At 52.8% G+C, this 14,606-nt stretch overlaps 2 protein-coding genes across 2 annotated transcripts; both read left to right on the top strand.

The window, feature by feature from the left end:
- Positions 1–336: 336 nt before the first annotated feature.
- CD276 (CD276 molecule) lies at positions 337–6,376 on the top strand (the record flags this gene model as incomplete). Its single annotated transcript, XM_080351598.1, has 7 exons — positions 337–385; positions 1,737–2,081; positions 2,446–2,742; positions 3,511–3,651; positions 4,854–4,895; positions 5,354–5,389; positions 6,354–6,376. The coding sequence occupies 7 exons, from the start codon at positions 337–339 to the stop codon at positions 6,374–6,376; spliced, it is 933 nt and encodes a 310-aa protein (XP_080207724.1).
- Positions 6,377–11,869: 5,493 nt separating this feature from the next.
- On the top strand, positions 11,870–14,606 carry LOC308044729 (zona pellucida sperm-binding protein 3-like; the record flags this gene model as incomplete). Its single annotated transcript, XM_080351597.1, has 8 exons — positions 11,870–12,277; positions 12,870–12,988; positions 13,073–13,176; positions 13,356–13,533; positions 13,609–13,729; positions 13,837–13,928; positions 13,998–14,060; positions 14,597–14,606. 8 exons carry the CDS (start codon positions 11,870–11,872, stop codon positions 14,604–14,606), a joined length of 1,095 nt encoding a protein of 364 aa, XP_080207723.1.

Here is a 14,606-nt window from a genome sequence, read left to right as displayed (position 1 = left end):
CGTGGCTTCCCCAGGGCACTGGCCAACGCCTCCGGCACAAGATTTGCCTCCGGGTCCCTCGGCTGCCCAGTGCAGGGCTGCACCGCTCCCTGGGCCGGTACCAGGCTGGAGGCAGAGCCCCTCCTGTGTTTTATGACAGGGTGGGGGCTCTGGTTGGCATGTGGCTCTCCTGCCCTCTCGCTCTCTGTCTCTGCTCCCCAACACCATCTCAGTGTTTCCTTCTTGTTTCTTTCCTAGCTCAAGGCATTTACCACAGGAGAGAAGTTTCCTTTTGAGAAGGACACCCGGGGCTGCACTTGCCTCTGCTTCCTTACCCCGGCTTTGCTCGTGCCAAGGATGCTCTGCCCACTGCTTGCCCTGGGAGTGCTGGCGCTCAGCGTGGCAGGTGAGTGGGGCTGGAGAGGGTTTGGGGTTGGCGTTGTCTGCGTGTCACAAGCCCAAAGGAGATGTCCTGAATGTTCATCCTGAGAAAGTGACCTTTGAGCTGGTGGCAGCGCCAACGAGGTGTTTCTCCTGTTTTTGTGGTCCTCCAGCTGCCCAGAGCATCACCCCATAGGTGTGATGGCTTCTGGTGTACATGGGCCACCCTCATAGCACGGGACATCATCTCCTGTGTGCTAAAGCTGAATGACAAAGGCAGGGGAGGACCCAATCCTGAAAATTTCTTACTTACCTGGGTCTGTCCCCATGTGCTGGCCCCCCAGGTTGCAGCACCTCAGCCTGGGAGGGGTGTGGGGACAGGAGCCTTTTGGCACGCTCAGCAGCGATTCCGGCCAGGCTGGGTGATGTTCCTGAAACGTCCTGGCATTTATTATTAGCCAAGGGGAGATGTGACGCTCTCGAGCCTGCCAAGAGCCAGGGAGGCTGCCCGAGGACTCTTCTCCTGCCTGTCTGAGATCCGTGGCAGGTCTTCTGCAGCCCAGCTCCTTCCTGTGGCTCCTCATCCTCCCCACTTGGGCTCTTGTTTAAAATTTAATGTCTCATTGTTGCCCTCATCCTCAAGGAGGTATTTGGTGCAGGTAACAGCTTTGCTCTGTTCTGTTAAAGCCAGAATATTACGCAAATCCTTGGTCTGAGGTCAGTTTTTTCCCCTTTTCCTTCTCTTTTTGGGATTGGGAGGAATTGGTGAACAAAGCGCTGCTGGTGCCCAGGGTCTGTTTTGGGTGATATCACTGCTCGCTGCCAATGGGACCAGCTCTGAGCGTGAAGGCACAAGCAGCCCTGGCACGGTTGGTACTGATCCCTGGCACAAGGGCAGGGTTGGCGTCCCACCGTGACTCAGGGACATGGTTGGCATCGTGCCGTGGCACTGGGATGCGGTTGGCATCGTGCCGTGGCACTGGAATGCGGTTGGCATCTTGCTGTGGCACACCAGTTGGCATCGTGCTGGAGCACTGGTGCCATCTAGCGCCTGCCTGCCCAGAGCTGCCTCGTCCTGGGGACATGGGATTGTGTCCCCACTGCTGTCACCCACCGACCTTCTCTCCCACATGGGCTGTGTGTCCTGGGGGTGCAGGTTTGGGTGCCCGTGGCTGCAGCTGAAGGCAGCGGTGCCTCAGGTTTGTGGGCTTGGCTGGGAGTAGGTGCTAGGAAGCGTCCTGAGATGCCACCTGCCCACAGGTCCCTCCCGTGGGCATCCTTCGATTTGCTTAGATGTTAAATGGATGGAGAATTAAGGAAGTAGATCCTCTAAGGTCTCACCACCATGTGCTTTTGCCCTCGCCACTGTCCTCCAGGTGCCATGGAGGTCCAGGTCCCGGATGAGCCCGTCGTGGCTCTTTTTGGCCAAGATGCCACCCTGGACTGCTCCTTCTCCCCCGACGCCAACTTCAGCCTTGACGACTTGACTCTCATCTGGCAGCTGACGGACACCAAGCGCTTGGTCCACAGCTTCTCCGGTGGCCGGGACCAGCTGCTAGACCAGGGCGGGGACTACACCAACCGTACGGCCCTCTTCTATGACCAGCTGGCCCAGGGCAATGTCTCGTTGCTCCTCCGACGTGTGGAGGTCTCAGATGAAGGCAGCTTCACCTGCTTTGTCCGGGATTCCAGTAGCGCGGCCGTGACATTGCAGGTGGCAGGTGAGAGATGGAGAGTTGGGGTGTCCCTCTATGTCTCCCACACAGAAAAGGGTTCTTCATCATGCTTTGGTCCTCCATGGAGCCTCTTTCTCTCTCCACCCTTGATGTGGTCTCCCCATGAAGTCAGGTCTCTCATAGAGACCAACCAGCTTCATCTCCCCAAAATATTGCTGACAGGGGGAGGTGCTCCCTCCTGTGCCATCCACCTGGAAGCATGGCCAAACATGAATGAAAACTGAGGAGGCTTCAACTTGTTGATCTTCTTAGAGTCTGTCCTAGGGCTTGCTCAGCCTCTTGGTTTACTCGAGATCCTGCTGCTTTGTTCTTCTCCATTGCCTCATCCTGACTGTCCTCTCCTTTGCAGCTCCGTACTCCAAGCCCAGTATGTACCTGGAGCCCAACAAGGACTTGAAGCCAGGAGACCTTGTGGCTGTGATTTGCCACGCTTCTCGTGGCTACCCCCAGGCCAGCGTCCTCTGGCAAGATGGCCAGGGCAGCAACATCACGGAAAACGTCACCACGTCCCAGGTGGCCAACGAGGAAGGTCTCTTTGATGTGCAAAGCGTCCTCCTGGTGCTGGTGGAACCCAGCAGCACGTACTTCTGCCTGGTGCGAAACCCGGTGCTGCAGGAGGAGACCCGTGCCTCTGTCACCATCATGGGTGAGCCAGCGAGGGCCCAAGTTGGGGGAAGGATGGGATGGGCTTTGTCTCAAGAAGGTGACCGTGGTGGTACCAGGGTCCCTAATGTGACCCAGAACCACCCAGGAGGTTGCTGCCCCATATCCCTGCTCTACATCTCTCCCCATGGACCTACAAGGGTTGTGCTGTCCTCCTTGTCACCCCATGCTGGCGTCCCAGCTAGAACTGACATTTTTAGTTCTTAGTCTCTGTTTTTGCTGGTTGCCCCATCCAAGTTGAGACCACCGCAGAAACCCAGCACAGGGCATGGTAGTTGTCTTCTCCTTGGCACGTGGCCATGGGATGCTCTCCATTTGGGGCTCTCCATCTCAGCTGTGACAATCCTACTTCAGAAACCCAAGTTGGAGGAGTTCAAGCGCCTTCAGCCTTATGCCTTCACTTGGAGCTCCTCCCACTGCCCTCCTGGAGCTCTTTATAACCTTGTGCTCTCCCGGGGAACATTAATTAGTGTTTAATTGCTCTTGGTATTGCACTTACTGGATTGGGAAGGTGGGTCCCTGGTGGAGCATAAGCTTTATGGCTGGATGCATCAAAGTCTTGCAGGAAAACTCCCATGGATGCTGCTAGTTGGGACCAGAGGGGGAACTTTTGCATGGGCAAATGCTGAGCCTTGGGGTGACGTCTGTGGAGGGGCAGGGTTTGGGGCAAGGTTTTATTTGAAGAAGAACAATATTAAGTCCAGTAGTGATGCTGACCATGCTGATATTTCTCTTCCCCCCTCCCTGCTAGGCCAACACCCCCGCTTCCCCACCGTGGCTCTCTGGGTGACAGTGGCACTCGCCATCTGCGTCCTGGGGCTGCTCATTGTCCTGGCGTACGTGTGCCAGAAGAAAATCCGTGAGAGCTGCGAGGAAGAGGAGGAAAATGCAGGTAACGTTGCGGTTACTTTCCCCCCTAAAAGGGATGGGGTTTGCAGGGGGTGATGAATAGGGGCGACAAGGCAAATTTTACCTGGCACGGGTTTTTCTTGGTGGGGGCATCTTTTAGAGGATGAAGGGATGCTTGGAGCTGCTGAGGTTGGCTGTGTGCTGGTTGCACACATCACTCCAGGTGGCTTTTTCAAACATATACCTGCTTTTCCTGCCACCCAATGTATCTTCCCCCTTTCATCTTCCTGCTCCGAGCATCCTCTGTGGTACCCACACCTGGAGGTATGCGGAGCATCTCCTCTGAGAAGGTGCCACCGTGGAAATGCCACATGCTTTGACACGTGGAAATAACATGAGATGCTCCATGCTCTTGTTTTCCGCATCCTTTTCCTGTTTGCTTTTTTAATTCCTTTTTAAAAAAATTATATTTTTATTATGGAGGGATACTTGCACAAAAAGGGGAGGCTTTGCTGCTTTAAAAATGGCTGCAGGAGCAGCTTTGCTGACGTTCCCCTGTTTGTTTTCTCTCGCCACCTCCTGCCAAAGCCTTTCCCTGCCAGCATCATGCTGCGGGGCCTGGACCCGCCGCCTCCATCCCCGGGGGCTCCCCCTTCGCTCCCCTTTTCTCTGCTGGGGGGTGCGATATCTGGCTGTGGGGTGTCCCCAGCAGTGGAGTCCAAGAGGGTTTTCCCCTGGCAGATTGCAGAGAACCATCTTCAGGATATATATATATAAAATATATGTATATATGTATTTTTTTCCCTCTGCAACAGAGTATTTTCTCCTCGGCCAGGGGATCTGCAGCGCTGTGAAGCTCAGCCATGGCCCCGGGCCAGCTGACCTCAGTCCTTTAGCATCAGGACGCGGCTCCCAGCCTGCGATGTTTTGCACTGACAGCTGCGCGCCCTCAGCAATAACATTTTGCTGTGGCTCTGTGTCAGCCAGAAATCATGCAGGGACCCTGCACAGCCTTGAGATGGGGGAAATACCCTCCACGGGGTGCTGGGTGCAAGTGGGTACCAGTCGCCTCCTCTCCGAGCATCACCAGCGGCTTGGCAGCGCCTGGTGCCGAGCAAAGTCCGGAATGTGCAGTGATGGGGACGGTGGTGGTCTAAGGGACACCCACCAAACCTGGGAAAATGGGGTTCAGGGTGGGGTGAAGCCCGGCAGATGCTTCACATGGTCTGGCTTGCTCTTTTGCAGGGACAGAGGAGCAGATCAGAGAGGGGGAACAGTCCAAGACAGGTGGGTGAATGATGCTCATTATATACTTATTATTATTATATATATGCCTTGTAGTGTATGTTCGTGCCACTGTTTCCAACACCAGCAAACACTCATGTGCTTTGCACCCTCCAGTGATGCTCAGCCCCCCTGTGCGTGTTCCCTGCTCTGCCATGCACCCCTCAGGCTGGCAGCTCCATGATAAGCCACGCTATCTTGTAATAAAAAGCACTCGTAGTGCTCTGGTGTCGTTAAACAGGTTAATTATACATGTAGTGATTGCTTCTGTCTGCAAGAGCGAGCCTGCTTGGGATGCCAGCTCTGCTGCCGGGGAGATTTCAGGACTGGGGGTTGGTTTGAGATGGAAATTGATGGGTGCAGCTGGGGTGTGTTCCCCAAAATGAGGCTGGGAGGTGTTTCCTTGCTTCCCTCCGTCCCACGTGGTGGGGACTGACTGTATGCTGGTTTACTTTTTGCAGCTCTGCAGCCACTGAAGAGCAAGGAAAGCGAAGACGGTGAGCGCCCAACCCGGGGCATTGCGAGGAATTTGGGTCTGTTTTTGAGCGCTGCCATCAGTTTGCAAAGGGAAGGGGAATTGCTGGGGTCCATCCTTGCCTTGCGGAGAGGGAGGCATGAGCTTCATCCCTCCCCATGCAGAATTCCCCACCAGCAGCCCAGCACCAAATTACTGGTGGAAATTCATGAGAATTAGTCAAAGCTCCTATTTCTTTCGTTATCTTCTCCCAACCTCAGTGCTGCCAACAGCCCATCACCCATCCCAGCCCGGTGCCTGGTCAGCCCCGCTCCTCCCCGACTCATCCTCCTCCCAAGATCAAAATCTTTATAATTTATTTCCTTTCTTATTAAAGGCAGAGGCTTGGCCTCTGCTGCCAGTGAATTGCTGCTAATTTAACCCTCCCTTCCTCTTTTATTAACAGCCCTGTTTTCTCTGCAATGCAATTTCCCCCTCCTGCCACCCCGATGGGTTTTTAAAAGCCTTTTCTCCCTTTCCCTTCACTCAGTTAGCAAAGCATCAACCTGCTCCACTTTGCCTCTCTTTTTTTTCCCCTCCTTGCCCTTATCTCCCCCTCGCCAGCCGCTGCAGACCGTGCTTGGCTTCCCAGCCCCTCGGCTTTTCATCCCCGATGCAGCCTGTTTGCTTAACCTCGCGTGCAAGACGTCTCCCGCTTGCTCCTCAACCACTTCTGCAGCAGAAACGAACCTTGAATAATAACATTTCCCAGAGTTTGCTGCCTGTGGGGGTGTTTTCTAGCCAGGAGGATGGATGGAGGGATAAAAACAACCCTACATGTGCCTGGTTGTATTTGCCTAAGGCCCTGGGAGTGGGGATCCCAGTTTTCCAGGGCAAGGAGAGCCCAGAGCTGCCGGTGCCCAAATTAACTCATTAACTTGTGAATTGTTATTCTTTTTAATGCCTTTGCCAATTTTTATTTGGTCTTTTTTTTTTTCTCTCCTCAGATAACGAGCAAGAAATTGATTGACGGGAGCTGGGACACCCCCAAGCAGCGCCTTGTACCCTGGACCAGCTGAGATGTCCCTAGTTGGGGACCAGTGGGGTGCCCTGGGGAGGGCACGGACCTGCTGCCACCCTCATCCCAGGCCCTGTCACCCTCCACCTTCCCCGGCCGTGTCTTCGGGGTGCCCTGGGGCTGGAGAGAGGTTGCGTCTCTTTATCCCCGGTGAACCCCGAATACCACTGCACCCTTCTCAAGGATGCTGTATCGCGGGTGGAGGCTTCTCCTCGTCCGTCTGTCCGTCCCCATGTGGGGCTGAGAACAACTGAGCACCCTCTGTGCCTGCTTCTGGGTGGCCACAGCCAAACAAGTCGCCTTCCAGGTGCCTTCCAGGGCAAACTTCGGTGCCTTTTCCAAGCCCAGAGGCCTCGGGATGGGTGATGGGCTCAGCGAGGTCCCTGGGAGCGACTGATGGAGCTCTGGGAAGATGGATGGGAGCTGCGGGATGTCCAGGCACAGGGGGGACAGAGCCCATGCTCTTGGCCCCAATGAATGTGTCACTCCGGGGACGTATGGGGACGATTATTTTTTCATGTTACACCAGTGTGGCTCCCACTGGACTTTGATTTTTGCCTTAAATGCAAAATCCCACTGGGGTGGGTATCCCCTGCCTCAAATTAACCTGGGGGATTTTTTTGAGGGGTGGTTAAAAGGCAGGGCTTGGGGGTGACCTGCTGGCCAGGTGAATCATAGAATCATAAATGGTTTGGGTTGGAAGGGACCTTAAACATCTCGTTCCAGCCCCCTGCCATGGGTAGGGACACCTTCCACTAGACCAGGTTTCTCGAAGCCCCGTCCAGGGTGGCGTGTCCCTGGTCCTGCTCCGGTGGGTGAAGTCCCCACTGTGCCCTTCGGCTCTTCTGCTGGTTTTTGTCCTTATTTAAAATCCAGAAGCTGAAGGGGACTTTTGTGCCTTGACAAAATAAATTCGGGGGTTGTTTCGGACACTGCTTTCTGGGCTTGGCGTGGTCTCCAGGATGCAGCTTTAGCCGTAATTAGTTTAAATATTGAAATTCCCAGAGTGAAAGCTTTATGTCCCCCTTTCAGCCCTGCCCTGTTGGTCCCTTGGTCCCTTGTTACTACCATGATGCCTTACACTTTGCCACCCTCATCCCTCACCCAGCATGGGGGAAAAACCACTCCAGCGAAGGGGAGGACGTCCTGTTCCACTTTATTTTAACACCTTGAGCAGCAGAACGAAGAGCAAAGTCCTGAAGGGACATTGTCATCTGTCAGAGATTGCTCAGAAATTCAGGCTGGTTAATCCCATCGATGGGATGCAAGTGGGGTCTGATGGGGAAGGGACCTTCCTAAGTCACCTGCGGAGGATTATTTTTAGTTGTCCTTCCCTGGGCATGAAGCCGGGCTCTGCATTTCGATAGAAAAATATCTCTTACAGTGAGATGAGGGAAAGCGTGCTGGTATCAAACCCAGATTAGGGAGGGGATGGATTTCATTTTGGGGCTTTGATCTCCAGCCTGAATTAAGTGCCAGTGCCATTTTTAATGACATGCCAGGAGGTATCATTAATGAAGCCGTTAACCACCTCCAGCTCCCCGTGTCCATCTTGGAAGGTCCTGAGATGGTGCCGGCGTCCCTGGGGATGTCTCCTCCAGCTGGGAGCTTTCTGGGGCATTTCTTTGGGTGGATCTGAGGGGTTTCCATCCTTCCCCTCCCACTCCCGGATAACAATGAGTTTCCAATCACCAAAGTGGGATTTGATGGGTACAGACGGCGAAGGACTCGGCATAGAGAGCTGGCAGCAGCTCAGCCGCTGGAGCTCGCTTGTGTTTGCTCTTATCCCTCCCGGGAGCAGGCGAGGCTGCGAGTTCATCCAAACACCCTCGACGGGTGAAAAAACAACAGCTAAATCGCATTTGGCTGGTTATATCAGAAAGCATCAGAATGAGTCTCCCCGTCCAATCATTTTGAAAATCCCTTTCTACCTCTGCTTGGGGAGCAATAACCAAAAGAAGATTTAAATTGCTCAAAGAGTCCAGGATTTGTTGTGGGTGACCGGTTTTCATTTCATTTCCCTTTGGTTTTCTCCCAGTGCAACAAGTGAGATGGGGAAACCCCCCAGCTCAGCACCAGCTCTGTGCATTTGCTTTCCAGGGGCAAGTTGGAGCCAATGCAAAGCGCTGGCACGCTCTAAAGTTCCTTTTTGGCAAGAAAAGGCCTTGAAAAACTCTCCATTTGTGCCATCGGTGCCGGTACCCAAATCATTTTGATGGGGGATGCCGAGCGACGTGATATTCCCAAAGAAATATTGTGGAGTCAGCACTTTCAGAGCCAGTTTTTCCCCCTCAGGACCCATTTTTCAGAGCCCAGTCCCAAGCGGGTTATTCCGCCTGCATCTGGTTCTGTTAAATCAGAGTTAGCAGTGGGGCTGAGAGACGTTTTAATTACAGATTTGGATATCCTGCGTGATTTATCTCGGGTAACTCAAGCAATTTATCCCTCAGCAGTTACAAGGGATCCGAAGCAGAAAGGAGGCACAGGGAATATTTATCGCGGTGACTCAGAAGCCATTTAAGAGAGATTTGAAACGAAACAGTGACATCGCTTAAAAAAACCCCTACCTGGCGTGAAGAAGTTGTCTCCAGCCAGGAAAATTAATGAGCAATGCAATTTTCAAACTCCAATTCCCCTTTATTTCCCATGTTGGCCAAGCAGGGATCATTTCTCTGTGGGCTGGCATGGGGGTGAGGGAACTGGGGTGATGTTTCTATGTTGTTTTATGATCGGGTGGCATTTCAATGTCGTTTTACCATCGTTACTCGGAGTAGATGAGACAAACCCCTCGGCAATGTGGGATCTGAGCCATGATAGCATCATTTTCTCGGGGACGATGGAGAGAGGTTGGTGTTGCTTAATGAGCCTTAGAGAAACATGTGCTGTCTCAGGTAAGGAGATGTTGCTTAAATATTGCTGGAGAAGTATTCCATTCCCTGATTAATACAGCATTTAACACGCCAGTGAAGAAGCACCCTGGCAAATAAAGCCCTGACAGTGCAGTTCTTTGCCATACCCGACAGAGAGATGATTTTTCTCATCTCAGGTGCTGAAGTTGTGAATAAAACTGAAAAATTCAGAAGACCCATCCCAAAGGGAGGTTGGGATATTGCTTCCTACAGCATGGATCCAAGATTTTCACCGTGGGACTCGTCGTGCTCAACCCAAGGCTTTCTGAGGAGTGTGGGTGGGACGTACCCAGCCGTTGGTCTTGCCCATCTAACAGAAGACCTCAAGCTTCTGTTAACCCACTGTGGCAAAAAGATGTCCCCCAGTGTCCTTTGTTCCTGGAGGAAATCTATACTCGGAGGACTCTGCAGACAGAAAGGGCTATTAAATGCAGATTACAGTGATGGATAAGGCACGAGCTGCAGCGCGAGAGAAGGGAGGTGGTGGATGATTTTTATTGTTTGCTGCCTATTGATTTCTTTTTGCACCCGAACGAGAATAAAGCGGTTCCCCACCCAACGGCTTCAGACTCTTTAAGGCTTTTTCAGACTATTTAATCTCCCGTCCCTGTTTCATCCCAGACACCTGAACTTATTCGCCTCTATCCCATTCCCTTTGGAGCGGGAGCAAAGATGCGCGGGGTGCAGGCACCCATCCCTGTGGATGTTCCCTGTAGGGATGGTTTGCAGGAGGTTGGGTGAATCAGCCCCTGGACATTCAGTGCCAGGGAGGGTGACAGGGCTGTGGGCAGCACAAGTGTCACCTCTCATCCTTCTGGATGCTTTTGGCTGCAGGAGCTCCCCGAGCAAACCTGGCTGGTGTGTCCCAGTGGGGTGGAAGCCACCGATATAGCACAGGGATGAGCTGGGTTTGGTGATAACCCATTGCTTGCTGAATTAATAGAGCTCGAGCCACTGGTGGGGTTTTTCTTGTATCATTTATTCATCACTCATAAAAATTTCAGGGGTGAGGCTGGGACACGGAGATCATGCCAGCAGAGGATGGCGTGCGTGTGTGTGGCTTTATTCATGCTTCGGGGAGACACCAGGGAATGCACAATGCAGGGATCCCCCCAGGAGTTTTTGGGCACCCCCCTGGTCTTGGTGGAGCTTTGTTCATCCAGCTCCTTGCTGGGGTCTCCCCTAAAAATGGTCACCCACCGGTCACCCCATCCCAAACCCACCCTGCAGATCCCAGCAAACCAGGAGGAACATGCTTGTGGGACTACAGTGGATCCGTTGATTCCCTGATGGAGGGAATAGGAACAGAAATTAGCCTTGAAGATATTAAGGCCTACCCGTGAGAAAGATGGGAGTGAAGGAGTATCCAGAGATGTTCAGGATGTACCCGTGAGAGAGGAGGAAGTAAAAGAGTAACACTGATGATAGCAAAAATAGCCAATGAGATGTTACTGCTGTAACTTGTAATCAACAGTGAAAAGACACATGAATTGGTAAAACTGTATAAAAATGCACTTGTGGCAATAAATGGCATCTACTACTTTCATCCGGAAAGAACCTGGTCTATGTCGTTTGTCTGTCTCAACCACGACAGATGCTTCAGCCAGTAAACCCCATTTCCCTGCACACCCATGTAAAGCACTGGTAGAAACACAACCACTGAGGCTAAAAAACCCTCCTGGTTTGTCCGGCTGCTCCGTTGAAGAGCGGGTGTGAGTGGGGGCATCGCTCCCGTGTCGGGGGGACATCGCTCACTGGGCTCTGCCACCGTCACAAGCAGCTTTGGGTGACCCCAACCTCTTCATCCAGCTCAGCGATGTAGAGCCATTAGTCATCCTACTGTACACACGAGCAGCTGTGCCAATTAGCGTAATTAAGACACAAGGGCCAATTAATCTCTCGATTATGCCTGCCATTCACTTATCAGCTGCTATTATGGGAAGATCGGCTTCTGTACCTCTGCTTTCTATGCAAATAAGCTGGTTATGATGCCTTCATTACTCGATAGATGATTACCCAGCATGGATACCCATGAAATCAAGCATGGACAGATTGTCAACACCCACGGGCCAGAGCCCAGGTGGGTTTTGCAGTCAGAGTGCTCTCCATTTCTGAACGTGCCACCTCAAGTGGTGCTCCAGGACCTGGATTTTGGGAAACTGCTGATGCTGATGTTGTGGAGGAGATGAGAGGATAAATGTTTGTCTGGGCCCTTGGCATGTTGGTGGCCAAAACTGGCTTCATCTCATATAATAGAAGGACACGGGCTTGTGGCCAGTTGGCCACTGAGGTGATGGCAGCTGATGCTACCCCGAACAGGCAAGACAGAGGGACATGGGACAAACTACTCCAGGGAAATCACCCTCCATGCCCTTAGAAGGAGGGATGGTCCCAGCTGGATCCCATTGCCCTGGGTTGCTCCTGGCTGGGTGGGGACCCCAGGTGTGTCCCATCTGGGCTGGGGGCTGCTGGGAGTGCTGCTATAAAAGGTTCCTGAGCAGCATCTCCTCTGTGAACTGGTTTTGCTGGGGTCAGGATGGGGTCTGGAGGCAGGTTGGGTGCAGCTCTGTTCTGCTGGGTGCTGGTTGAAGTAGCATCTTACAGTCCATGGGGTTTGCCCCAAAGGAACTCGGCGGTTTTGAGGATGCGGGGGGACTCCTCTTGGAGCCGGCCCCGTGTCCCTTCCTTCTCCCAGCCCTCCCCCTGGGCATGGGTGGACATTTCCCAGCTTCAGGCTGCTGCCCCATTGCACCCTGTCGCTGTGCAGTGCCAGGAGGCGCAGGTTGTGGTCACGGTGCACAGGGACCTCTTTGGTACAGGGCGTCTTGTCAAGGCTGTGGACTTGACCTTGGGCTCGGCTGCCTGCCTGCCTCTGGCACAGGACACTACTGAGAGTGTGGTGACCTTTGTGGCTGGGCTGCATGAGTGTGGCAGCACCTTGCAGGTGAGGTGGGACACCGGGGTGAGGGGCTTCTCCATCCCTGCATGGGTAATGGACTTTCCCTGGGCTTTCACCAGCACTGGCTGGGGAAATGAGAATTATTGTGGGCACTTTAACTGCTACAGAGCAATGTGCAGTTGTGTTGCCTAATTCATCTTTGGGCCTAGAGATGACCTAGTAAAGGTGATAACAGGGTTGGGGATGAAGGGGCACAATGCTGCCATGAGAAGGGGCTCAGTTGGTTGCAGCGGATCTCTGATGGTGTGACTATAGCAGAGGTAGTTCTATGGGGGGAGATACCATCCTGAGGACTTAGCTCAGGCGTACACTCAGCAGCAAGTAAGGCTTGTGGTCTTTTTATGACTTAGAAGAATGCAACTGTGTGAGTGTATGTTCTCCTGGGCTGGGATGGCAATGCAAAGCTTCACAGCATCCTGTCTGGACTGGACTGGGAGTATGGAGGTCAGCCTGTGCCTTTACACCTGAGGGACCTGTGTGTCCCAGTACAGGCAGTACTGGGTATCTGGTGGTGTTGAGCTTCTAGTTGACTAGTTTGTTTTATTGACTTATTGAGTCTCCCAAATGTTCTTCCCAGATGACCCCAGACTCCTTGATCTACAAAACAATTTTGTCCTACAAACCTACTCCTTCTGGTAACCCAGTCATTGTAAGGACCAACGCAGCTGTGGTTCCTATTGAGTGTCACTATCCCAGGTGAGCAAATGCGGGCAGTGTCTCTCCTCCCATGCACTTGAGGTGATGGTGATATCCTTGTTAACACCCATCTTTTGTATTTAGGAAGGGCAACGTGAGCAGCAAAGCCATCAAGCCCACATGGGCTCCGTTCCGCTCTACCCTGTCGGCGGAAGAGAAGCTGATGTTCTCCCTACGTCTCATGAATGGTGGGTGTAGACCTGGCAGCCCCTTGTCTTTCTTCATCACATGCTGAGAGCCCGGAGCTCTAATCTGGGCTAAAATCACACCTGGTGAAAGTAGCATATGGGGTTGCTGCTCAGTTAAGCTGTCCCATGTGTAAGGGAGGGTCTCCAAATTAACCTGTATGCTTAAATCTACCTTCCAGATGACTGGAGCGCTGAGAGGCTCTCCAATGGCTTCCAGCTTGGGGAAAGCCTGCATCTCCAGGCTGATGTTGCTTCTGGGAACCATATACCTCTAAGGCTCTTTGTGGATGACTGTGTTGCTACTCTGAGTCCTGACAGGAGTTCTTCTCCCCGATATGCCTTGATTGACCTCAGCGGGTAAGGGGTGCGGGGCTCTCTGGGTGGTATTGCTGCAGCTGGCTGGGATGTCCCTGACTTCTGGCCCTTGTCTAGGTGCTTGGTGGATGGGAGATCAGATGACACCACTTCAACCTTCATCTCTCCAAGGCTGAGGCAGGAAATGCTGCAGTTCACAGTTGATGCATTCAAGTTTGCAGGAGATGACAGAAACTTGGTGAGATGTGGTGGCCACTCTTCTACCCTTGGTGTGTTCAGAAGCTGTGCTGTTCTGCATGGATGAATTTAATTAACCTTGGATGTTGCTTTAATTTCCCCTTCCAGATCTATATCACCTGCCACCTGAAGGTCTCCCCAGCTGACCAAGCCCCAAATCCATTGAACAAGGCCTGTTCCTTCAACAAAGCCAGCAGCCTGTGAGTAGCTGGTGCATGAAGGGAGGGGACCGGCCTGGAGAAAATGCTTTACAGGTAATTGTGTTCCAGGTGGGCTCCCGTGGAGGGTACTGGAGACATCTGCAGCTGCTGTGAGACTGGCAGCTGTCCATTGTATGGAGGATACCCTGGGAGAACTAACCCTCTGGCCAGATGGCCAGCAAGACGATCCAAGAGAGACATCTCATCCAAGCAAGGTAGGGCTCTGGGTGTCCAAAATGTAGCCCCAAGGCAGGGTGACCCTCTAGGCTGTGATGGCCAAAGATGCTGGAAGATCTTCAGAAAATGGATCTTGCCTTAAGGACAAACCCAGCTCTTTTCCAGCAGCCTTGGGCAAGTAACTGTGTCTGTATGTCCTTCTGTTTAAAACTGCTGGAAAGCTGCTCTTCTATAAGTCCGGCCTAAGCAGGAATTACCTCTCCTGTGAACTTGTTCATGTCCATACCTTCTCAGGTGGGTCCTCAAGGGCAGCGGAGGCTGAAGTCTCAGTTGGACCGCTATTGATCCTGGATTCAGCTCAGGGATTAAGAAGTTCCTCAGGAGGTCTTGTGCCATCAGGGAAGACCTCACATGGTATGTATGGGTTTTTTTGACTGTATCTTCAGGTCTTAATTGAAGGTGATCTGGTAAGTGGCTCTTGTCTCTTTCAGGTGCTGCTGA

This window comes from Nesoenas mayeri (genome assembly GCF_963082525.1).
Source record: "Nesoenas mayeri genome assembly, chromosome: 11".
In the NCBI taxonomy this organism is placed as follows: domain Eukaryota; kingdom Metazoa; phylum Chordata; class Aves; order Columbiformes; family Columbidae; genus Nesoenas; species Nesoenas mayeri.
This window is presented reverse-complemented; position numbering and strand designations above follow the sequence as displayed.